General features: G+C 44.0%; 1 protein-coding gene across 3 annotated transcripts in view; it reads right to left on the reverse strand.

The window, feature by feature from the left end:
* Nucleotides 1-5,599: 5,599 nt before the first annotated feature.
* The window catches only part of LOC111960783 (stromal interaction molecule 1), a 62,568-nt gene continuing 43,333 nt past the window's right edge, over nucleotides 5,600-24,834 (reverse strand). The window contains exons 8-13 of one of the 3 annotated variants that reach the window (XM_023982987.2): nucleotides 17,573-17,750; nucleotides 16,216-16,383; nucleotides 14,179-14,279; nucleotides 13,819-14,051; nucleotides 8,944-9,328; nucleotides 5,600-8,145 (exon numbers count right to left, since the gene is read on the reverse strand). In XM_023982987.2, coding sequence (XP_023838755.1) covers nucleotides 7,611-8,145; nucleotides 8,944-9,328; nucleotides 13,819-14,051; nucleotides 14,179-14,279; nucleotides 16,216-16,383; nucleotides 17,573-17,750 — 1,600 coding nt within the window. In that variant the 3' untranslated portion in view covers nucleotides 5,600-7,610. The remainder of the gene's footprint in view (nucleotides 8,146-8,943; nucleotides 9,329-13,818; nucleotides 14,052-14,178; nucleotides 14,280-16,215; nucleotides 16,384-17,572; nucleotides 17,751-24,834) is intronic. The other 2 variants (XM_023982988.2, XM_070439283.1) reach the window with 2 other exon arrangements.

Below are 24,834 nucleotides of genomic sequence, written 5' to 3' on the forward strand. Positions count from 1 at the left end.
GACACAGGACGAGACCCAAATGCAGACAGCAGGAGGCAGATGGTTCAAGTCAATGATATTTATTAATAGACAATGGGCAGGCAAGAGGCAGGTCGAGGACAGGCAGAAGTTCGTAAACCAGGACAGATGCAGATGGGGCAGGACGGTAGACAGGCCTCGAGGTCAGGGCAGGCAGAATGGTATGCAGGCGGGCTCAGGGTCAGGGCAGCAGAAATAGAGTATGGGCAGGCGGGCTCAGGGTCAGGGCAGGCAGAATGGTATGGCAGGCGCGGCTCAGGGTCAGGGAAGGCAGAATGGTATGGCAGACGGGCTCAGGGTCAGGGCAGGCAGAATGGTATGGTAGAACAGGCTCAGGGTCAGGGCAGGCAGAATGGTAGGACAGGCTCGAGGTCAGGGCAGCAGAATAGGTATGGCAGGCGGGCTCAGGTTCAGGGCAGGCAAAATGGTAGACAGGCTCGAGGTCAGGGCAGACAGAATGGTATGGCAGGTGGCTCAGGGGTCAGGGCAGACAGATGGTATGGCAGGCGGGCTCAGGGTCAGGGCAGACAGAATGGTATGGCAGGCGGGCTCGAGGTCAGGGCAGGCAGAATGGTATGCTAGACAGGCTCAGGGTCAGGGCAGGCAGAATGGTGGTGGTAGACAGGGTCAGGGCAGGCAGAATGGTATGGTAGACAGGCTCAGGTTAGGGCAGGCAGAATGGTATGGCAGACGGGCTCGAGGTCAGGGGCAGGCAGAATGGTATGGTAGACAGGCTCGAGGTCAGGGCAGGCAGAATGGTATGGTAGACAGGCTCAGGGTCAGGGCAGGCAGAATGGTGGTGGGTAGACAGGGTCAGGGCAGCAGAATGGTATGGTAGACAGGCTCAGGGTCAGGGCAGGCAGAATGGGTATGGCAGACGGGCTCGAGGTCAGGGCAGGCAGAATGGTATGGTAGACAGGCTCGAGGTCAGGGCAGCAGAATGCGTTAGGCGTAGACAGGCTCGAGGTCAGGGCAGGCAGAATGGAACGGCAGGCGGGCTCAGGGTCAGGGCAGGCAAAAAAAAGTCGGAACCGGGAGGACTAGAAAAAACAGACTAGAAAAACAAGTACAGAAAAACACGCTGGTAGGCTTGACAAACTGGCAACAGACAAACAGAAACTACCGTATAAATACACAGGGGATAATGGAACAAATGGGAGACACTTGGTGGGGGGTGGAGACAAGCACAAGACAGGTGAAACAGATCAGGGTGTGACACATGGATTTCCTGATCCTAGTGATGATAAGACATGATAGGCTGATGGACTTCCTCGGTCCTAGTGATGATAAGACATGATAGGCTGATGGACTTCCTGGTCCTAGTGATGATAAGACATGATAGGCTGATGGACTTCCTGGTCCTAGTGATGATAAGACATGATAGGCTGATAGACTTCCTGGTCCTAGTGATGATAAGGCATGATGCCACGCTCCCTGAGAACACAGGGGATGATGAAGAGGATTGGTGGAACTGCAACTGCAACCACCACAGTACCAGCGACCTGAGGGAGAGAAGACAGCCCAAAATCAATGTTCATATTATACTGTACATCTATGTTGAATACTACAAGTTCAATATTCCAACATCATAATTTTGGCAAATTTATAAATAAAAAAAATAAAAAACTGAACTATGACAAAGCGAAAACATTTTTTTTGCATTTTTTTTTTTTAAATGTACAGAAATATCCGATATACATATGTTTTCGCTTTGTCATAGTTCAGTTTTTTATTATATTTATTTATAAATTTGCAAAAATTGTGATTATGACCTTTTGCTATGAGACTAGAAATTGAGCTCAGGTGCATCCTGTTTCCATTGATCATCCTTGAGATGTTTTCTACAACTTGATTGGAGCCCACCTGTGGTAAATTAAATTGATTGGACATGATTTGGAAAGGCAGACACCTGTCTATAGAAATATGAACGGAGCAAAGTACAGAGAGATCCTTGATGAAAACCTGCTCCAGAGCACTCAGGACCTCAGACTGGGGCAAAGGTTCACCATCCAAAAGGACAATGACCCAAAACGCACAGCCAAGACAACGCAGGAGTGGCTTCGGGACAAGTCTCTGAATGTCTTTGAGTGGCCGAGCCACAGCCCGGACTTGAACCCGATAGAACATATCTGGAGAGACCTGAAAATAGCTGGTCAGCGACGTTCCCCATCCAACCTGACAGAACTTGAGAGGATCTGCAAAGAAGAATGGGAGAAACTCCACAAATACAAGTGTGCCAAGCTTGTAGCATCATACCCAAAGAAGACTTGAGGCTGTAATCGCTGCCAAAAGTGATTCAGCAAAGTACTGAGTAAAGGGCCTGAATACTTATGTAAATGTGATAGTTCAGTTTTTAATTTTTTTTATTTATAAATTTGCAAAAATAGTAGTCCTTCTCAAACTGCTCATAGCACCAGCCAAGGTCGTTGATCGCTGGCGTGAAACCCTGTGGGATAGAATGGTATGATGAGCAATTGTGAAGGTGTCATTGTAGTCCTACAGCCCATGCATAATGATAACGTTCTGAACATAATTTGGACCAACCTGCTCTACTGCTTCTTCTGCCCTTGGAATGTCTTTCTTGACTCCTTGGCCCTTAAATATAATGATGGTATTGTCAAAAGACATTACTATCATTGAACTTAGAATGACTACAGAGACTGACTGTGTCATCAAACTGAGTGTTTCAACTCAGACCTGCATGAGGACTATGGCCTAGTTTTACATGGACACTGTGTCCCCGCAGACAGACAGCTCCGCTCTCGTAGTGTCTCACAGCAGTCTGGATGTCTGGAGACACACCCTGCTGGCCCCAGAACAGCATACGGGCCACGGCTTGCTATAGAAGAGCAGTTCAACCATTATCACAAAGATTTCGTCAGATGATGTTTAATACTGAAAACCATAAGACAGATGTATAGAACCTCTGCATCTGCGGCTCCATTGCGGGCCTAGAGTTTTAACCAGTGAAAGATATCATGGTTTTCTTTGATTTGGAACATCAGCACATCCTCGTTCAAGTAAATAGATTCTACAAACATCTACGATACAGACAGAGCAGAGGAAGAGCTGTTTTAGGATTGTGTAATACACACAGCCGAGATGATCTTGATTCAACCACGAAGGCCTACCTGCTGAGGTGAGGGGTTGTGCTGGTCAGAGGATGTCCGCTTGGCGACGTCAGAGTAGTAGGGATACCCAGCTCACCCATCTGGTGCAGATGCCCGAGGAGCAGCAGGGCCAGTCTCCAGTCCTTCTGGGCTGACAGCAGAGACAGTAGCCATGCCTGGAGGATGAGGAGAATAAGAAAAATGCTAAGTATAAACAGGGGGCCCAAAGTATAAATAAACTCCTGGCTCTAGTCATCGAGACAGACACCTGAATACCTATTCTCCTTCACCCACCTTATTGGCCTGCCTCTCCACTTCTACACCACTGCTGTAGAGCACTGATGAGAGGTGTAGAGCTCTGTTGTTCCCCAGACAGCCAGCTTGCAGCAGAAGGGCCATTATCCTGTTAACTAGTCGAGTGGATCCAGTGCTCTCTTAACACAGTTAAAACAGAGACAAGGAGTACAGAGCCCTTCCCACTGATGCCAAATCAACCTTTCTGCCACCTGGGTATACAGTTTAAACAATAACATTAGAGAGATTTCAACATCCTCATTAAATGGTGTTAGCTGGTGTGACACCTTCGGAGGTAAAAATAGTTGAATTTATCATTATAACCAGCTCTTACCATGCTTGGAGGCCAGTAGCTTTGGCAGTCATACTGCACAACGTCTTTAAATTGCACTGGGTGTCTCCCAGGGTTCACAGTGTGGTGTCACAGCTCAATGATATTTAATGTCTGCTCATGATAAGCATCCATACAGTTCTCTGGAAAACAGAGGTAGTGTCAGTTTGGATGGAGTGACACTAACTTTGTGAGCCACTAAATATTTTATACACCATCCTGCCATCTAGTGGATATTACACATCATTACCAGAATCTTGTTTCTGTCTGGCTCTCAATAAATATCCAGTCAACTTGACATGAAGCTCCAACTGAAACTCCTGACAGGACTGTAGCCATCCAGTCAATTCCAGACTCCTAATATGGTCTGGAACAACGACTTCAGACTGTGGGAGACGAGTGAATACAGGTATAACACAGGTTTTGTTTAATTAAAGATGGATTTGAATGTGTCTGACTGATTGTTACCATCCTGAAGTCAGGTATTCTGTTACGATACTACACCAACGGTCCATAATATCCTTCAATACCTCTCATAAATTGTCCTCCACTGACCACAAAGTAGCCTTCCGTGTCATACAGGTGTATAGGATCTCAGAACCTGTAAGAAACCAGTTCTTGCTGGATCGAATCCCCGAGCTGACAAGGTAAAAATCTGCAGTTCTGCCCCTGATCAAGGCAGTTAACAAACACTAAAATCAATCAAATTAAAAGGTTACCAGTAGATACACAGATAAAGGGACATATAGTCAAATCTAGTTTACAAAAGCTATGTTTGCTGTCCTTTTGAATGGTAGAAACCTGATAAAAAATTCCAATCACAAGAACCTGGACTAACATCCTCCCAGCGGTGAAAAGTACTGAAGTAAAAATACTTTAAAGTACTGCTTAAGTAGTTTTTTGGAGTATCTTTACTTTACTATTTTGATTTTTGACAACTTTTAATTTTACTTCACTACATTCCTAAAGAAAGTAATGTACTTTTTACACCATACATTTTCCATGACACCCAAAAGTACTTGTTACATTTTGAATGCTTAGCAGGACTGGAAAATTGCCTAAATCACACACAGTATAAAGAGAACATCCCTGGTCATCCCTACTGCCCCTGATCTGACAGACTCACTAAACACATGCTTTATTTGTATATTATGTCTGAGTGTTAGAGCATGCCCCTAGCTATCCGTGAATAAATTAAAAAAACTAGAAAATTATGCTGTCTGGTTTGCTTAATATAAGGAATTTGAAATTATTTATACTTTTAATACTTAAGTATATTTTAGCAATTACATTTACTTATGATACTTAAGCATATTTAAAACCAAATACTTTTACTCAAGTAGTATTTACTGGGTGACTTTCACTTGAGTCATTTTCTATGAAGGTATCTTTACTTTTACTTAAGTATGGCAATCGGGTACTTTTTCAACCACTGCATCCTGCTTTGTCCACCAGCGAAACAAGTGCTTATGTAAATAATGCAGAACGCTACACCTGTTAGCGCTACGCATTCAGACGCTGGTCACGTGACCAACAGATTTAGGGATTATTTGAGAGATGGGGTCCAGGCAACTCAACCAAAAATTCACTCTGAATTTGTTACGGAATTTGAAAATGTTCACACATTTAATACATATTGCACTTGTGATTTCCTGTGAACTAGAGGGAAAAGAAAGTAAACAAAAAAATGCATATATAATGACAAAATCCCGGTATGTCATGTCTGTTCATTATGCAGTGCCAATTACTCTGTGATAACAGCACATACCTTGCTACTGTTTTATGTGTTGGCATCATCATCCCTCAAACAAAGACCTCTTCGTATCTGATAAACACAGTCCATGTCTTTCATTCAAAATAGTTTATTGCTATCATGCAGGAGTGCCATAAAAGTCAAGAGAACGCCACAGAAGATGCAAAATATTTGTCTTTCTCTGTACAAATATATGTATTCATAAATAGAAGCTCAAAATGAGAAGTCTGGGTTTAAGTAGAGGTGGACAGAGATGATGCTCGAGCTGACCTCTGCCTCAAGCCCATTATAGACGTTAATACAGTAGCTGACATGCATCAATACAACTCAGTGCAGTATCCTGGCAACAGACAGACACTCACTGATAGACATCATAATCCATATTACAGCTTCATCGTGCAGAAGAGGTACAAACTACACTTTAAAAATGACCAATAGGAAGTTCATGTTTTCAACTGATCAATGAAAGAAAGAAATGTCATTCTCATCCATCTCACTGTGTGAGGCCTCCATGGGGGGCGATGGTGTCGTTAGCAGCACAGCTTTGGTCAGATTCAGGAGCAGTCGAGCGGGTCAATTGTTTAGGAAGTTATTAGGAGAGTCCCTACTACCAGAATGCATTGTGACATCCGTTTCTAAACCATTTGTGCTTTCACAAAACCAATAATGGCAAGTGAGTTTATAATGGTGACACGTATATACCATTACTGTGTGCTTGACTTTGGAGCTGTATAATGTGAATCTAGGTGATCAGGGTAGTCTACAGTACACGCTAAAGTAGCAAACACCTCTTGAAAATGCTCTACACACAACTTGGGAGTCTTCGAATTACAAATGCTGCCTTAAACTCCCTGCTTGAAATGTTGTGGGTGACAATGTCAAATTGATCACCTGATTTTAGTTTGGAGTCCCCAGATAAAAACAGAAGGCAGCGCTACTCATTCTAAAGCTGCCTCTAACTTACAACGGACAGTACATATATAGTTGTTGACAAGAATAAAGGCCACTGGACCCGAGTCTTTGTTTTGGCACTTAAAAAGATTAGCGTCTCCTCCAGCACTCCTAATGATTCACGTGATATCTCCTACAATTACAACACAGATTGATATGATTGGCAATTTGCAAATGTAGAGGTTTACTTCAATAAACATACATTGATACGAAATTCATATAGTTCAAGTAGTCATTTTAATAACCTCCTCCTCTATTAGGGAACTTAGATCAGGGCTATGATTGGGACAATTACACAAAGCAGTTACACAGGCCTTGTATGTGCTGGGGTCTTCAAGGGGTTTAAATCCAGTTAGCACTTTCACTTCTAAAGGTGCACCATCCCAGGGAAATGTTTGCCTACTTTGTGTCTTGCTGTGTCTGCAGCTGTACTGGAAGAGTTGTGATAACATTGACTGCTAGATTTCTTGTTAGCACAATTGACTCGGGAAGTTTTTGCAAGTATTGTTCAGCCCTTTTCAGCCCCCCCCTCCCCTCCCCTCACCATTGACCAACACTGACTGGCATTAAGTGCTCAATGTCCATCTGACACATAACAAGGAGGTGGTCGGGGATTAACGACAAGAAACAGCTGAGTTTTTAAGTGTTGTCTAAGCAGAATAGGGACAAGAACCAAGCACACACCTAAGAGAAATCAGAAAATATCAGTCAAACAAAGGTGAAGACATGCAAACTGATACAGGTTGAAGTAAGTAACAGACTGATACAGGTTGAAGTAAGTAACAGACTGATACAGGTTGAAGTAAGTAACAGACTGATACAGGTTGAAGTAAGTAACAGACTGATACAGGTTGAAGTAAGTAACAGAAGACATCCACCCAGGATACTTTTCTCCCTCTGAGCGACTGGCACACTTTCCTGCAAAATAAATAGTGCTTACATTCCACTATACAATACCACCCATTGCAAACATCATCGAATAGCTGGTTGCTCCCACAGTCCCTCAGAGAAAGTACCTAGAAAACCCTAAAGGCAAAGATTTGCACCATCGCTTGTGACCAGTGAACAACCCAAAACAAGTTTTCCAAAACAGAAATAATAATAAGTGAAACACCTTTAATAGCTCTTTAAAAGTCTTCAGTAGCCCTTGTCATTATTTCTTCTGTTTTTTGAAGATCTTGAAGGTGTGTTTCTTACGACTGGCGACGGAGTCTGTGTCTTCTCCCGTGGAGCCGCTGTCTTCTTCCAGAGGGCTCTTCTTGGAGGAGAGTTGAGGGATGCGGCTGCTTCCCTTGGCCCCTGCTGCCCCAGGCTGGCCCCCCGTGGGGGAAGGGGTGTCGGCGTCGGTGGAGTTGAGGCTGACGGAGCAGGAGGACTCTGACATGGACATACCGATGAGGCCAACGTCCATCTCTCCCAGGCTGGCTGATTTCTCGATGCTGTACACCTTCTTCATCAGGATGGGGCTCTCGAGGACTGGCTCGGTCTGGGCTCCTCCCTCGTGGACACGGTTCCCTCCATTAGGTGTGTAGGCATGCAGGGAGGGCTCGTCAGAGGCGGAGCGGACAGGGGGACCATACAGGAAGGGGGTGGGTTTCACCAGGTGGCCCTTGGAGCTGTAGGCGGACAGACGATCACCAATTTGGGAGAGGGACAGGGAGGAGTCTGAGTCTGAGCGGTTCAGATCCCTGTGGAAGAACAGAAGAGAGTCGGTGGAGGAAGAGAGGGACAGCGAGGCCCGGTCCAGAGACATTCTATCGCCTCTACCACCTAGGCACTTCAGGTAGATCTGAAAGAACTGGACAGATATAAGCAATGGCAGTAGCTCCATTTTCCCCTTTGATAGGCTAGGTGGATGTTTTAGCACCAAATGGAATGCTTACACCTTTATAATCCTTTCAGAACTATGGGGTACCTATGGGGTAAAGGCTAGGAATTGTTTCTGCACTGGCCCTGACTGAAAAGGGGATCCAAGCTAAAGCACTGCATGCTAGAGGTAATCTATCCAACGCCTGTAAAGCCAAGGACACTGTGGGCACTACGCGCCAACAGGACACTGTGGGCACTACGCGCCAACAGGACACTGTGGGCACTACTCGCCAACAGGACACTGTGGGCACTACTCGCCAACAGGACACTGTGGGCACTACTCAGAAACTGGAACTCCACTCCTGTTAGTAGTGCAGGCAGGGGACAGGGTAGTTTGGGCTACCAGGAAAGACAAGGGTTGGGAGTGGATGGAAAAAACTCAAATATGTAAGAAAAAAACAAAATGGATTTTCAAAGAAAAGTATTAATGCCCAGGTTGCAAAATGGGTGAGTTATAGTCAGATGAAACTATCGTTAATGAAAATGAGAAAACACTGCAACCCAGATATGGAAAAAAATGTAATATACTACAGGTGAAACGAATGGGTGAAAAAGTAGGCGGGTAGAAAAACCAAGGCGCATGCGGTGCGTGTGGAGGGAAGAGAGCAGAGGGGTACCCGAAGCTGCTGCTGCGCTGGAAGTCTGGGATGGTGTCCATGGGCTGAAAATAAGACGAGTGATAGAAATGGGAGGAATGAGGAGCAGAGGCGTGTAAGGAGGAGGAGGAGGAGTGGAAGGAGTGGGTCTGGCGGTAAGGAGGAGGTGGGGAGGAGCAGATGATCGAGGGGTGCGAGACAGCCGAGGACAGGAGAGGCAGGGGGAGAGCCTCAAACTGTTGGAAGGACTGGTTGTGTGACTGTTGGTGGGTGGCCCTAGACCTGGATGGGTAGGAGGTGCCGTCTCCCTGCTGCCCCACCAACAGGCAGGTTTCTACCAACCTCTGAGAGCCCATGGCCAGCTGGGAGTCCATGTGGCGCTGACGCAGGGACATCATACTGGGAGCTGCTGACACAACACAGAACAACACCATTATCAACAACCAAAGTCTGATTATACACAACACACAGGGTGAGGGAAGAAGGTAGGTTGGAATTAGACAGGGAGTGCAGGAGACATGGGTGTTGGAGACATTTCAGTCCTGAATTGGTGTTGTTGACCACTGTTCTGAGCACTTCAGTAACATTTGGTTGTGAGAAAGGCAAGTGATGGCTGTTCAATTACCTAGGTCTTAGCTATGCCATAGCATTAAACAAGAGAAAATGAGGGATGGCACTGTCTGGTGAGACGTTTGGCTGGTGTCTGGTGAGGATTTTTGTCATAACTAATCCTTCCTCCTTCATTTGTAAAATCAGACAGTGTGTTGTGAGAGGGTCTAGGAGTTCTCTGGGTGATGAGGAAGATGAGGATCAGAGAAAGAAGAGACAGTCATTGGACAGCTTGAGACAGTACGGCCAGGGATACGTGGACACAGCATAGACAGTTTTCCTTCTCTATCTACAGTCCCTGTCCCAGGCCAGTGTTACAGCTATTTCCATCTACAGTCCCTGTCCCAGGCCAGTGTTACAGCTATATCCATCTACAGTCCCTGTCCCAGGCCAGTGTTACAGCTATATCCATCTACAGTCCCCCCCCTGGGGGGGTTCCCCCAGCCAGTGTAACAGGCTATATCCATCTACAGTACCCCTGCCCCAGGCCAGAGAGTTTACAGTATGTGCTCGGTGAGGTTTTGACAGGGGTGTTTGACTTAAGGAGAGAGAGCGTTGAGTTCAGGACAAAGGGGAATAAGTAGCCAACCAGAGAATTTACGAGGGACTGGCTGTCAGAACCCACGGCCACAGATCCCTGGTCGTCGGTCCTTGAGGCAATTGGTGTCTGTGGGTGGACCAGAGACACGAACGGCAGCCGCAGCCAAAAACCAAAGAAAAAGTGTTGGTGGGAGGAGAGAGAGGAAGTGAGGGAGGAGGGAACATGTAATTAAATGTGGATTAGAATAACTTACTAGAGGACTGTAGTGACAGAGCTCTTGAAGGAGACTGCAGCACCAGAGCTCAGATTACCACTGCAGTTAGTATCAGACTTCTCTCTGGGTCGTATAATATAACCCAGACAGTTAGTATCAAGCCTTCTCTGGGTCTGCTATAATCATAGCCCAGACAGTATCATTCCTTCTCTCTGGGTCAGCTATAATCATAAGCCAGACAGTATCAGTCCTTCTCTCTGTGTCTGCTATAATCATATACCCAGACAGTATCAGTCCTTTCTCTGGTTGCTTATAATCATAGCCCAGACAGTATCAGTCCATCTCTCTGGGTCTGCTATATTCATAACAGACAGTATCACGCCTTCTCTCTGGGTCTGCTATAATCATAGCCCAGACAGTATCATTCCTTCTCTCTGGGTCAGCTATAATCATAGCCCAGACAGTATCAGTCCATCTCTCTGGGTCTGCTAAATTCATAACCCAGACAGTATCAGCCTTCTCTCTGGTCTGCATTAATCATAGCCCAGACAGTATCAGTCCTTCTCTCTGGGTCAGCTATAATCATAACCCAGACAGTATCAGCCATTCTCTCTGGGTCAGCTATAATCATATCCCAGTTAGTATCAGCCCTTCTTCTGGGTCTGCTATAATCATATCCCAGACAGTTAGTATCAGTCCTTCTCTCTGGGTCTGTATATCATAGCCCAGACAGTATCATTCCTTCTCTCTGGGTCTGCTATAATCATACCCAGACACTATCAGTCTTCTCTCTGGGTCTGCTATAATCATACCCAGACAGTGTCAGTCCTTCTCTCTGGGTCTGCTATAATCATATCCCAGACAGTTAGTATCAGTCCTTCTCTCTGGGTCTGCTATAATCATAGCCCAGACAGTATCAGTCCCTTCTCTCTGGGTCTGCTATAATCATAACCCAGACAGTATCAGTCCTTCTCTCTGGGTCTGCTATAATCATAACCCAGACAGTGTCAGTCCTTCTCTCTGGGTCTGCTATAATCTAAACCAGACACTATCAGTCCTTCTCTCTGGTCTGCTATAATCATAACCCAGACAGTATCAGTCCTTCTCTCTGGGTCTGCTTAATCAAATAACCCAGACAGTGTCAGTCCTTCTCTCGGTCTGCTATAATCATAACCCAGACACTATCAGTCCTTCTCTCTGGGTCTGCTATAATCATAACCCAGACAGTATCAGTCCTTCTCTCTGGGTCAGCTATAATCATAACCCAAGACACTGCCCAGTAGAGCTAGGAGCTGGGTACCAGTAGAAGCTCAGAGCTGGGTTACCAGTAGAGCTCAGAGCTGGGTACTAGTAGAGCTCAGAGCTGGGTACCAGTAGAGCTCAGAGCTGGGTACTAGTAGAGCTCAGAGCTGGGTACTAGTAGAGCTCAGAGCTGGGTACTAGTAGAGCTCAGAGCTGGGTACCAGTAGAGCTCAGAGCTGGGTACCAGGAGACCAGTACACATTGACTTTATATGTCAACATTATGTTGTGATAAATATAATACATTTAGGTTGCCAAAAGACTAGAAATAGACAAGAACTAAAGTATGTTGTTTGCATCATAACTCCCTTTATTAACCAGTTACGGTCTGTAACTGGTTAATAAAAGCTGTAATTCTCAATTGAAAAGAAGAAACCCTGAGTATGTAATTCCTTAGTGGCTGAAAAAAGGTGATACAGTGCATTCGGAAAGTATTCAGACCCCTTGACTTTTTCCACATTTTGTTACGTTACAGCCTTATTCTAAAATAGATAATAAATAAATAAAAAATCCCAAATCTACACACAATACCCCATAATGACAAAGGAAAAACAGGTTTTTCATTTTTTTGTGCAAATTTATAACCAAGCCATCAGGTAGAAGGAATTGTCCGTAGAGCTCCGAGACAGGATTGTGTCAAGGCACAGGATACCAAAAACATTCTGCAGCATTGAAGGTCCTCAAGAACATAGTGGAACATATGTTCCAAGAACATAGTGGCCTTCATCATTATTAAATGGAAGAAGTTTGAAACCACCAAGACTCTTGGATTTGCCAAAAGGCACTTAAAGGACTCTCAGACCATGAGAAACAAGATGCTCTGGTCTGATGAAACCAAGATTGAACTCCTTGGCCTGAATGCCAAGTGTCACGTCTGGAGGAAACCTGGCACCATCCCTACGGTGAAGCATGGTGGTGGCAGCATCATGATGTGGGGATGTTTTTCAGCAGCAGATACTGGGAGACTAATCAGGATCGAGGGGAAAGATGAACGGAGAAATGTACAGAGAGATCCTTGATGAAAACCTGCTCCAGAGCACTCAGGAACTTCCAACAGGACAACGACCCCAAGCACACAACTAAGACAACACAGGAGTGGCTTCGGGACAAGTCTCTGAATGTCCCCGAGGGGCCCAACAAGAGTCAAGACTTGAACGCGATCGAACATCTCTGGAGAGACCTGAAAATAGTTGTGCAACAACGCTCCCCATCCAACCTGACAGCTTGAGAGGATCTGGAGAGAAGAGTGGGAGAAACTCCTCAAATATAGGTGTGGCAAGTGTGTGGAGTCATACCCAAGAAGACTCGAGGCTGTAATCACAGCCAACGGTGGTTTACAGTACTGAGAAAAGGGTCTGAATACTTTTTATACATTTGCCCAAAAATCTAAAAACCTATTTTTGCTTCGTCATTATGGGGTACTGTGTGTAGATTGATGAGGGGGGGGGAACTGTTTAATCAATTTTAACCTAATAAAATGTGGAAAAAGTTAAGGGGTCTGAATACTTTCTGAATGGAGTATAACATGTACCCCCAGTGGAATGACAATAGAAAGCAAGGCTATGTGAGAAAGTAAAACAAACGGTCTTCCAGGCAGCACTACAAGGCCATTGTGCCTTCTTCTTTCCCAAATATAGGCCTAGACCAAAGCTAAAGCCTTATAAAGCTTACAGTACTGAAGGACCATGGCCTTTCATATTGATTACTATTACTTCATGTTCAGCACATTCCATTGGTCAGACTAGGAGACAACTGCTAAAAATAGATCAGCACAAAGATTTGGTGTCATGAAGCATGTATTTTTTCAGAGGTTCAATTTTCACAGCATGGGATATCAACATTGTGCACCTTGTTCTCATCTTACACTCCATCCCAGAAGTGAAATTCCCATATATCAAGGCAACAATAATTTCCAAAATGGAACAAAATAACCAACTGAAAACATGTATTAAAAAAACAGGTGAAATTAAAATTCATATATTATAGTTTTGCAAACACACAACAACCTCAAATCACAGACAAACACCCTGAATCCCTTCACCAACAAGGCTGCTCATTTTGTAAATTCATAGAATCGTTGATAAATCGTTAATGATAATACTTTGCGGCTGTATGCTAATTTTCATATGAGAGCTGATTTTTGGATTTCCCCAGGAGGCCCTTGGTGTATTTAGGGGTTATTTTGCTACCGAGTCCCACAGTGGAGCCGAGGGAGTCGGGCGAGCCCTTACATTGCAGAGTTCCGGGCGATATGATGTCCTCGTCCATGTCGTCCATGTCATCAGACATAATGAAGTGCTGGGGCGTAGCCCGGCCACCCATGATGCTGGGGTCAAGGTTCAGGGTGGAGGCCAGGGAGGTAAGCCCAGGGTTGTTGACGATGGTGAACCCCGTCAGAATCTCAATCTGCTGCCAGCGGTGCAGCCTCTCCCTCAGAGCAGCAGTCACCTCACCCAGGGCTTGTCTGGACCGGAGGAGAGGGAGACGGGGAGGAGGAGAACAGAGGGATACAAGCACAGATCACAATGTGAACATATATATAGGAGATATTGGCTTAGACAAATCCCAATACATCTTTAAATGAAACTCACTTGGCTGTCAGAATTTGGTGATCCACATTATCCAGACAGGAGCTGTGTGCCACATGGAAGGTCCCAAATATGGTGTTCCTCTTCTTCTTGATCTTCTCTGCCTGCAGTCACACACACAAGAGAAAACATTACTCCCCCATTCTGTCACACTAAGGGTCCAGAGTTTCTCCTGCCCACATGGACAAGGAAATCTCCTGGACCTACTCATACGGTTGTCATGTCTCTGGCTGATTAAATTACATGACAGGCTATTTTTTCAAATCGATTACCTAACATTGGATAGATTACGTGATTTTATATCAATAGCAGTCAATTACTAATCGTCACCTTATTCAGTCACATCTGAAAGTCGTAAAATTCTTGGTTATCTTCACAAACTCTGGCTAACAAGTTGAATCAGTAATACAAATATATAATTATACTAAATAATCACACAGAACTACATATATACAGGATGGATCATACATCGATTAGTAATAATGTCATAAAACAAAGAGTCCCTAGTGGACAAAACCGTCATGACGGCTGGGTTTGAATGAAAGAGCGGGAAGACTGAAGGACAAAGGGATTGGGTCTCTATCGGACCTTGAGAAGCTATGCAACCGTAAACACAGAATCTTATGCATTCTAATAACCGCCCATTCAGAAAAGGAGAATGCAAGATATATATTTACACTGAGACAGGTTTGCCCAGCAGAGATCGCCATTGTCCTTTGAATAATCTTTCTGACCGTAGTGTTGTAGAGCGGATACGTTAAAGTACCCTGTCGTTCTTATTAGGAGATTGTCTGTCCTTTCCTAGGCTACGTACGTTTACAGCTGCAGCTGATAACTCAACTTCTAGGATGTATCACTTCTTCTTTAATGAATACGTTTTCAGTCCATACCATTTTGCCATAATCAGCTCGCGCTGTGTTCTAGCTGGTCTAGTAGAAATTCATCCTTCCAGCGTGGTGGTGATCACCTCCACGTGATCTGGTCTCATGTAAATTTTGTCATGTAGAGTGGATATTTAACCATTTGCAACAACAGCTCACACTGGGGTTTGCTTAGTCTGAATTGGGTCACGGGGGCTTTTATACTGGAGAAGAGAAGGGCGTGTTCCATCCCTCTCCAACCAATGTCTGTTCACTTGGGCGAGGCCACTGAGTGAGCATAGTTTACTTATGAAAATAATTACCTCATTTAGAAGGCTAAAATTAAATTTGTTTTCATAAATAGTTTCATATTTAAACATTTAAATTGCACAACATTTCCATGTGAATCTGATAACTAGAACGTGTAGACTTTCCAAGATACAATTTATATTGTCCTATCAGATATAATGTCCCAGACAACAACTGATCTGACATGATATTCTTTAAGTACCAACGGATACTTTCAACTGGTTGGATTACAGAAATATTGTTCCATTCCCAACCTTTTGAAGTTATTGTATTACAAAGTCTCGAGTGAAAACCTCCTTCCATCAGCAAGGGCATTGAAGATGAAACGTGGCTGGGTCTTTCAGCATGACAATGATCCCAAACACACCGCCCGGGCAACGAAGGAGTGGCTTCGTAAGAAGCATTTCAAGGTCCTGGAGTGGCCTAGCCAGTCTCCAGATCTCAACCCCATAGAAAATCTTTGGAGGGAGTTGAAAGTCCGTGTTGCCCAGCAACAGCCCCAAAACATCACTGCTCTAGAGGAGATCTGCATGGAGGAATGGGCCAAAATACCAGCAACAGTGTGTGAAAACCTTGTGAAGACTTACAGAAAACGTTTGACCTCTGTCATTGCCAACAAAGGGTATATAACAAAGTATTGAGATAAGCTTTTGTTATTCACCAAATACTTATTTTCCACCATAATTTGCAAATAAATTCATTAAAAATCCTACAATGTGATTTTCAGGATTTCTTTTTCTCATATATATATATATCTAGTCCTCATGCGGTGTATATCTCTAGTCCTCATGCGGTGTATATCTCTAGTCCTCATGCGGTGTATATCTCTAGTCCTCATGCGGTGTATATCTCTAGTCCTGTGGCATCTCACCCCTTCTTTAGCCACCAGTAGCTGTTTCTCAGCGTTCTGCTTCTTGATGTTGTAGTACTGCACCTCCACCTCATGGGTGAGCTGGAGCCACTTCTGGAGGGACTCTGGTGGGGACCAGCTGCAGCGAGACTCCAGCTCCTTCTCTGCTTTCTTCAGGGCCATGCGCACCTGCAAAAAAACACACATACACATGTCACAAAGACCAGAAGTCAACCTACAGCATATAACTTCTTCTGCCTCAAAACAGCAGTGAAAGAACACACTAAAGTCTTCACGCTAAAAGTCAAAGTGGTTAAGCACAAATGAATCATTCCCACAGTGTCTCTCTGGACCATGGTGTGAATGTGGATGGGGAGGTGGGAGAGGGAAATGTGATCTCATTGGCTTGTGAAAGCTAGCGCTCTCTTTGTCTCCAGACAGCCTCATTAAGAGCTGTGCAAATGAGCCCAGAGCCATAGAGGCATCCACCCGCCCTTAGACTCAATCACTGGCAAGCCTTAATGGAGCAGCACTGGGCCAGCCAGGGGAGCAGGGAGCCTGCAAGCCATGTGCACAGGGAGAGTTATGGCTAGGTGAGCAGGGGGCCTGCAAGCCATGTGCACAGGGGAGAGTTAGGGATAGGTGAGCAGGGGGCCTGCAAACCAGATGTGCACAGGGGAGAGTTATGGCTGTATATGGGGCCATGTGACATCTGTGTGGTTCTCTTTTCTGATCAGGCAGGCATGAGGGCTGACCTGGTTTGACCTCCACTGGGACCTGACAACAAGATAACAGGCCTCCAGAGAAACCATCCAGATGAAATTATCATTCTAAATCCTGTGAAGAACTAGGCCATGGTTTAGGGTGCAATATGCCCTGTCCGCAGTCAGGAGTGGTGAATCTAATCCTTACGTCATATGAAAACATTCTGAGCTGGATTCTTATACACAGAAATCAGATAAAGGAGTGACTATTGCTTCCTCCAGCAGACTACAGTGTTCTCAGGAGACCATAGTGATCGTAGTAGAATGAAGAGAGTACACAACATGAGCCCTCTGTACAGCTGCCCTGTGTGGGCCGACCGCTGCTTCTTTTCCTGCCATTTCCCTGATGGGCAAAGAGCTGAGTGGGAGTTATGCCTACTGATAGCATTCTGCATCTGATCCATCTAAATGTATAGCTGGCTCCCTACAATATAGAGTGGTTAACAAAGTTCAGTCAAGTCTCCCCTCTCTGGCATTAATCTACAGGATCATGTTAGTGGCCTCAACCACACCTTGTTTCTCAACAAGTACCCCGCTAGACTAATTCCCCCTCTCTCATCCACATGCATTTGTTCTCCACCCCTGTCCCTCCCCAAAGTGGTACAGTCCAGTACCTGGTCCAGCTCCTCCTCGGCGTATTTCTGCCTACTCAGCTCGTTCTCGGTGCCCTCGCGGAGCTCCTTCAGCCGCTGGGCCTCCTGCTTGGCACAGTTGATCTCATCCCTCAGCTTCTGTTCCAGGTTGACCTTCTCCACCTCCACTGTACGGTGCTCCTCCTGGGCTATCTGCAGCCTGAGAGCGAGATAATCATTTACTATCTCATCCTGGAATATACAAGGTCTGAGGTCATCTGCCTTTGGCCTAAAGAGCAGGAACCCAGACTTAACTAAAGATATTGGAAATACAGACATTGTCATCCTACAAGAAACATGGTTAGAGGAGATGGACCCACTGGTTGCCCTCTAGGTTACAGAGAGCTGGTAGTCCCATCCACCAAACTACCAGGTGTGAAACAGGGAAGAGACTCAGGGGGTATGCTAATTTGGTATAGAGCACACTATACGTACTTTTTGGAGAAATGTTCTCTGGTCTGATGAAACAAAAATAGAACTGTTTGGCCATAATGACCATCATTATGTTTGGAGGGAAAAGGGGGAGGCTTGCAAGCCGAAGAACACCATCCCAACCGTGAAGCACGGGGGTGGCAGCATCATGTTGTGAGGGTGCTGTGCTGCAGGAGGGACTGGTGCACTTCACAAAATAGATGGCATCATGAGGTAGAAAAATTATGTGGATATATTGAAGCAACATCTCAAGACATCAGTCAGGAAGTTAAAGCTTGGTCACAAATGGGTCTTCCAAATGGACAATGACCCCAAGCATTCTTCCAAAGTTGTGGCAAAATGGCTTAAGGACAACTTAGTCAAGACATTGGAGTGGCCATCATAAAGCCCTGACCTCAATCCCATAGACAATTTGTTGGCAGAATTGAAAAAGCGTGTGTGAGCAAGGAGGCCTAAAAAACTGACTCAGTTACACCAGCTCTGTCAGGAGGAATGGGCCAAAATTCACCCAACTTATTCTGGGAAGCTTGTGGAAGGCTACCCGTAATGTTTGACCCAAGTTAAACGCAATGCTACCAAACACTAATTGAGTGTATGTAAACTTCTGACCCACTGGGAATGTGATGAAAGAAATAAAAGCTGAAATAAATCACTCGCTCTACTATTATTCTGACATTTCACATTCTTAAAATAAAGTGGTGATCCTAACTGACGTAAAACAGGGATTTTTTACTAGGATTAAATGTCAGGAATTGTGAAAAACTGAGTTTAAATGTATTTGGCTAAAGTGTATGTAAACTTCTGACTTCAACTGTATGCACGCACCACTTTTCCTTTTATTTATTTTTTTGCATTTCCCTTCACCAATTTGGACTATTTTTTGTATGTCTGTTACATGAAATCCAAATAAAAATCAATTTAAATGACATGTTGTAATGCAACAAAATAGGAAAAACGCCAAGGGGGATGAATACTTTTGCAAGGCACTGTATATATCAACTAATTGGCGAGAGCAGTAGAACAGTCTGCAGCACCTGGCCTCACCCTACTAGAATCTGAAGTTAAATGTCTACTGTTTGCTGATGATCTGGTGCTTCTGTCTCCACCCAAGGAGGGCCTACAGCAGCACCTAGATCTTCTGCACAGATTCTGTCAGACCTGGGCCCTGACAGAAAATCTCAGTTAGACAAAAATACTGGTCCAGTTGCCAGGACCACAAATACAAATTCCATCTATACACTGTTGACCTAGAGCACACAACAAACTCTACCAACCTCAGCCTAAACAGCAGCACCATAGGTAACTTCCACAAAGCTGTGAGCGATCTGAGAGACAAGAAGGGTCTTAAAACGCCATCAAAAGGAACATAAAATTCGACATACCAATTAGGATCTGGCTAAAAATACTTGAATCATTTATAGAACCCTATTGCCCTTTGTGGTTGTAAGGTCTGGGGTCGCTCACCAACCAAAAATTCACAAAAAGTGGGACAAATACCAAATTGAGACTGCGTGCAGAATTCTGCGAAAACATCTCCGTGTACAACGTAGAACACCAAATAATGCATGCAGAGCAGGATTAGGCCGATACCTGCTAATTAGACCTGGCTCTCAAGAGAAGACCAGGCTATGTGCACACTGCCCACAAAATGAGGTGGAAACTGAGCTGCACTTCCTAACCTCTTGCAAAATGTATGACCACGTTAGAGACACAATTTCCCTCAGATTACACAGACCCACAAAGAATTAAAACACAAACCCAATTTTGATGAACTCCCATATATATATATATATATATATATATATATATATATATATATATTGGGTGAAATACCATGCAATCACAGCAGCAATATTTGTGATCTGTTGCCACAAGAAATGGGCAACCAGTGAAGAACAAACACCATTGTAAATACACCCATATTTATTTTTCCTTTTGTATTTGCACATCGTTATAACAAATGTCTCTATTACTTTGAAACTTGTGAGTGTAATGTTTACTGTACATTTTTCATTGTTTATTTGAATGTTGTATATTTTCTATTTCACTTGCTTTGGCAATGTAAACATATTTGCCATGCCAATAAAGCACCTTGAATTGAGAGAGAAAGCAAAAAAGAGAGAATCAGACAAGGAAAAGCATGAGATGTAATCTGTTCTTTTCCTGATCAAGAACACCAGGACCAGGAAGAATTCTGGGGCCTTGTTACAGGTGCTCGTAATCAGTGACTCATCAGGGGAAAACAATAGAAGTGCCTGTATAGTTTTACTACTAGATACCAGGGAGCCTGCAATGTCCACATAGTATCCTCCAACCAGCTGTCCTTGGACCTTGCTGCTCCTTGCTATAAAGAATGACCACTATAGAGCCCAAGGAAGCCAGGGATCCATCATTTTCTGATGTATATGCTACATGTAGTTGAGATTCCCTGGGCAGAGATAAAGACATGGTTTGTTTTACAGGCAGGGTCCGGTTTCAAGCGCTAACTACAGTAGGGGGAAGTACACTGACTGTAGCAGCCTGTTGCCTTGTAACTACATCAAAGAGTTGAGCACTAGTCTGTAGTTCCGGACTGTAAGCCTATCACAGGAATTCAGAGAATTTCCACGCTTTACATTTTACATATAACTGAGCAGATATTGTTGAAAAACAACAGCATAAATACGTTATTCAGTGAAACTAAAGTGCACAGATCATACAGTCAAGCGAGTGTCTTCTCTAAATCTAATCAAATTTGATTAGTCAGATGCGCTGAATACAACAGGTGTAGATCTTAGTGAAATGCGATTGGCCGATTTTTATATATATATTTTTAATAATGACAATTACAACAATACTGAATGAACACTTTTATTTTAACTTAATACATAAATACAATCTATTTAGTCTCAAATAAATAATGAAACATGTTCAATTTAGTTTAAATAATGCAAAAACACAGCGTTGGAGAAGAAAGTAAAAGTGCAATATGTGCCATGTAAAAAAGCTAACGTTTAAGTTCCTTGCTCAGAACATGAGAACATATGAAAGCTGGTGGTTCAATATTCCCAGTTCTTCAATATTCCCAGTTAAGAAGTTTTAGGTTGTAGTTATTACAGGAATTATGACGCGTCGACTATTTCTCTCTGTACCATTTGTATTTCATATACCTTTGACTATTGGATGTTTTTATAGGCACTTTAGTATTGCCAGCCTAATCTCGGGAGTTGATAGGCTTGAAGTCATAAGCAGTGCTGTGCTTCAAGCATTGCTAAGAGCTGCTGGAAAAACGCAGGAAAGTGCTGTTTGAATGAATGCTTACGAGCCTGCTGCTGCCTACCACCGCTCAGTCGGACTGCTCTATCAAATCATAGACTTAATTATAATATAATAAACAGACATAAATACGAGCCTTTGGTCATTAATATGGTTAAATCCGGAAACTATCATTTCGAAAACAAAACGTTTATTCTTTCAGTGAAATACGTAACCGTTCCGTATTTTATCAAATGGGTGGCAACCCTAAGTCTAAATATTGCTGTTACATTGCACAACCTTCAATGTTATGTCATAATAATGTAAAATTCGGTCTTCAAACAGTTTGCAACGAGCCATTCAGCCCAAACTGTTGCATATACCCTGACTCTGTTTGCACTGAACGCAAGAGAAGTGACACAATTTCCTTAGTTAATATTGCCTACTGTGACGACCCTCCCACTCTGTCTGCCGTATTCTCTCTTTGTTCTTGTTTCCTTATTAGGATGTCGGTGGGCGGAGTTGGGAGGGTCGTCAGCTACATGGGAAACACCTGGGCCCGGTGTCTGCCAGGATAAATACACCACTTCCCCATTCATGGAGGAGACTCTCTCCATGCAGACACACCTGGGCCCGGTGTCTCCCAGGATAAATGCACCACTTCCCCATTCATGGAGGAGACTCTCTCCATGCAGACACCGTCATAGATTTTGTTGTGACTTTTTGGTTGTTTGCTTTAGCACCTTTCAACACACCGCATTATCACATTCATGCATGCAAAAACACTCACACTACTAATTACTGATTACACACACCATTGTTAATTGCATTTAGGTTACTTTATTTAAATAAATATATTTTGTTACTCCTTATCTCCACGCTGTCTACCTTTTGTTACGGGCTTTGAGCCGGTTCGTGACACCTACCAACATGAATTTCTATTAACTAAATATGCAGGTTTAAAAAATATATACTTCTGTCTTGATTTTAAGAAAGGCATTGATGTTTATGGTTAGGTACATTTGTGAAACGTTTTTTTAGCGAATGTGCTTTTCTTAAATCCTTTTGGCGAAGGTGAAGTAGGCTGTGATTCAATGATAAATTAACAGGCACCGCATTGATTATATGCAACACAGGACAAGCTAGTTAACCTAGTAATATCATCAACCATGTGTAGTTAACTAGTGCTTACGTGAACAGTGATTGTTTTTTATAAGATAAGTTTAATGCTAGCTAGCAACTTACCTTGGCTCCTTGCAGCCACAAGGTCCTTTTGAGGCTACACTCGCGTAACAGGTGGTCAGCATGCCACGCTTTTCCTCGTGGATTCCAATGTAATCGGCGTCCAAAAAGGCCAATTACCGATTGTTATGAAAACTTGAAAATCGGCCCTAATTAAATCGGCCTTGCCGATTAATCGGTCGACCTCTAGTATGTACATGTAAATAGAGTTAATTAAAGTGACTACTTTATACAACTTGCTCTGTAGACAATGTCATTGGCTAAACACCAGCCTTATAGTAGGCTAAGAATGTGAGTGAGGGAGTGTAAAGATAGCATGAGGGGTTTGCATCTTACAGTATGTGGCTGAAAACAATAGCTAATGTGTAGAGGGCAGAGGACCTTGATCAGCTGTCACAGTACTGAATGATGTCAAGGCTTGGCCAGGCCAGGGCCCCAGTGGTGACGGAGAGCCCAGTACTCTATGGCCGTTCTGTATTGGGATCAAGGTGCTCTTCTTCTGCCACAGTATAATGTCCCCAGTGCCTCAGACATGACTATATAAACGACCAACAAGGAGCCCATTTGTGGGATGGGTGGCTGTGTCATGCTGGGTTAGTACGTGTCACGTCACGCCATCCTGTGAGGTCGGTCACAAGACCACAGTTCAAACACACAGAGGGCCCACTGGGAGAAATAGGACTATAGTCATTCATGTAAAATCTACAAGGAGACTGCTTTAGCGTGTACACAGCCTAGCTTGCTATGTTTTAAAGAGGTCACAGCATATGTATGAGATAATCAATATCTGATGAGAATTGGTACATTGAAATTATGAACAGCATTTCAATTAATATAAATGAACCTGAATCCATGAAGTACACGCATGAGTTAAAAAAATACATCAGTAAATTTGAGAGCAGGTTTTACAGGGCGAATGGAGGTTGAGATGATAAAGGAGGCAGGAGGTGTAATGCTGTTTTACATCACCAGAGAGCAGCCTCATCCCACCAGAGGTATAGGAGAAGGCAGAGGGCTGCAGTCACCAGTAGCCTGAAGTATCACCCCGAATTCAATTCCGCTGCTCTATTGAATCCGCCATCCTACAAGTTGTTTGTGTGACTTCATTTCAAAATGACAGGGCGCGTTGTACAAAACAAATTCATCAGCGAATGGATCGTCTAACAAATCCAACCAGTCACCATATCAAAGTTGACAATGTCATCATGCAGGTCGGCTCAGGCCCAACCCATCGGTTTCTGGGACTAATCAGAACGGTCAGAATGTGTTCGCATTCTAGATATCGTCAGGGAGGGTGGCAAATCCAGACTCATGGTGGAGAAGAAATGTCGGCGTGATGTGGATGGGTAGCCAGGCAACAGTGAAAGGTGATCCGGGGGGCTGAGAATGGAAAATGTGGGGAGTGGGCCCTCCCACTAATGCTCTTGACCCTGACCTCTACCATTCACCAGCCAAAGCTTCAGCAGCAACAACAGCAGGGCAGGCACACAGCACTGTATAACACTCCACTGAAAGAGGCCCGATGCAGACGCTCAGCCCTACTGCAGGGTACAATCAAACAACATCAAAGCCTATTTGCAGCACCGGCTCAGTAGCTCCAGACTGACTGGGCTGATATAGATTTGTGTGAATAGCATTCCTACGAGTGAGACTAGTTTTAAATCAATATCATTTATGAGTAACTGGAATATGAGTAGCAGCAGAACGTGGATCAAGTATAGAGCATTCTGAAAATATTCAGACCCCTTTTTCCACGTTGTTACATTAGTCTTATTCTAAAAACAATTCCTCAATCTACACACAATACCCCATAATGACAAAGCGAAAACAGGTTTTTAGACATTTTTGCAAATGTATAAAAAATACAAAACAGAAATACCGTATTCTAACACTTTGCTATGAGACTCGAAATTGAGCTCAGGTGCATCCTGTTTCCTAACATCCTTGAGATGTTTCGACAACTTGATTTTAGTCCACCTGTGGTAAATTCAATTGATTGGACATGATTTGGAAAGGCACACACTGGTCTATGTAAGGTTCCACAGCTGACAGTGCATGTCATAGCAAGAACCAAGCCACGAGGTTGAAGGAATTGTCCGTAGAGCTCGGAGTCAGGATTGTGTTGAGGCACAGATCTGGGGAAGGGTACCAAAACATTTCTGCAGCATTGAAGGTCCCCAAGAACACAGTGGCCTCCATCGTTCTTAAATGGAATAAGTTTGGAACCACCAAGACTCTTCTTAGAGCTGGCTGCCCGGCCAAACTGAGCAATCAGGGGAGAAGGGCCTTGGTCAGGGAGGTGACCAAGTACCTGATGATCACTTGGACAGAACTCC

The sequence above is a fragment of the Salvelinus sp. IW2-2015 genome, linkage group LG4p (assembly GCF_002910315.2).
Source record: "Salvelinus sp. IW2-2015 linkage group LG4p, ASM291031v2, whole genome shotgun sequence".
In the NCBI taxonomy this organism is placed as follows: domain Eukaryota; kingdom Metazoa; phylum Chordata; class Actinopteri; order Salmoniformes; family Salmonidae; genus Salvelinus; species Salvelinus sp. IW2-2015.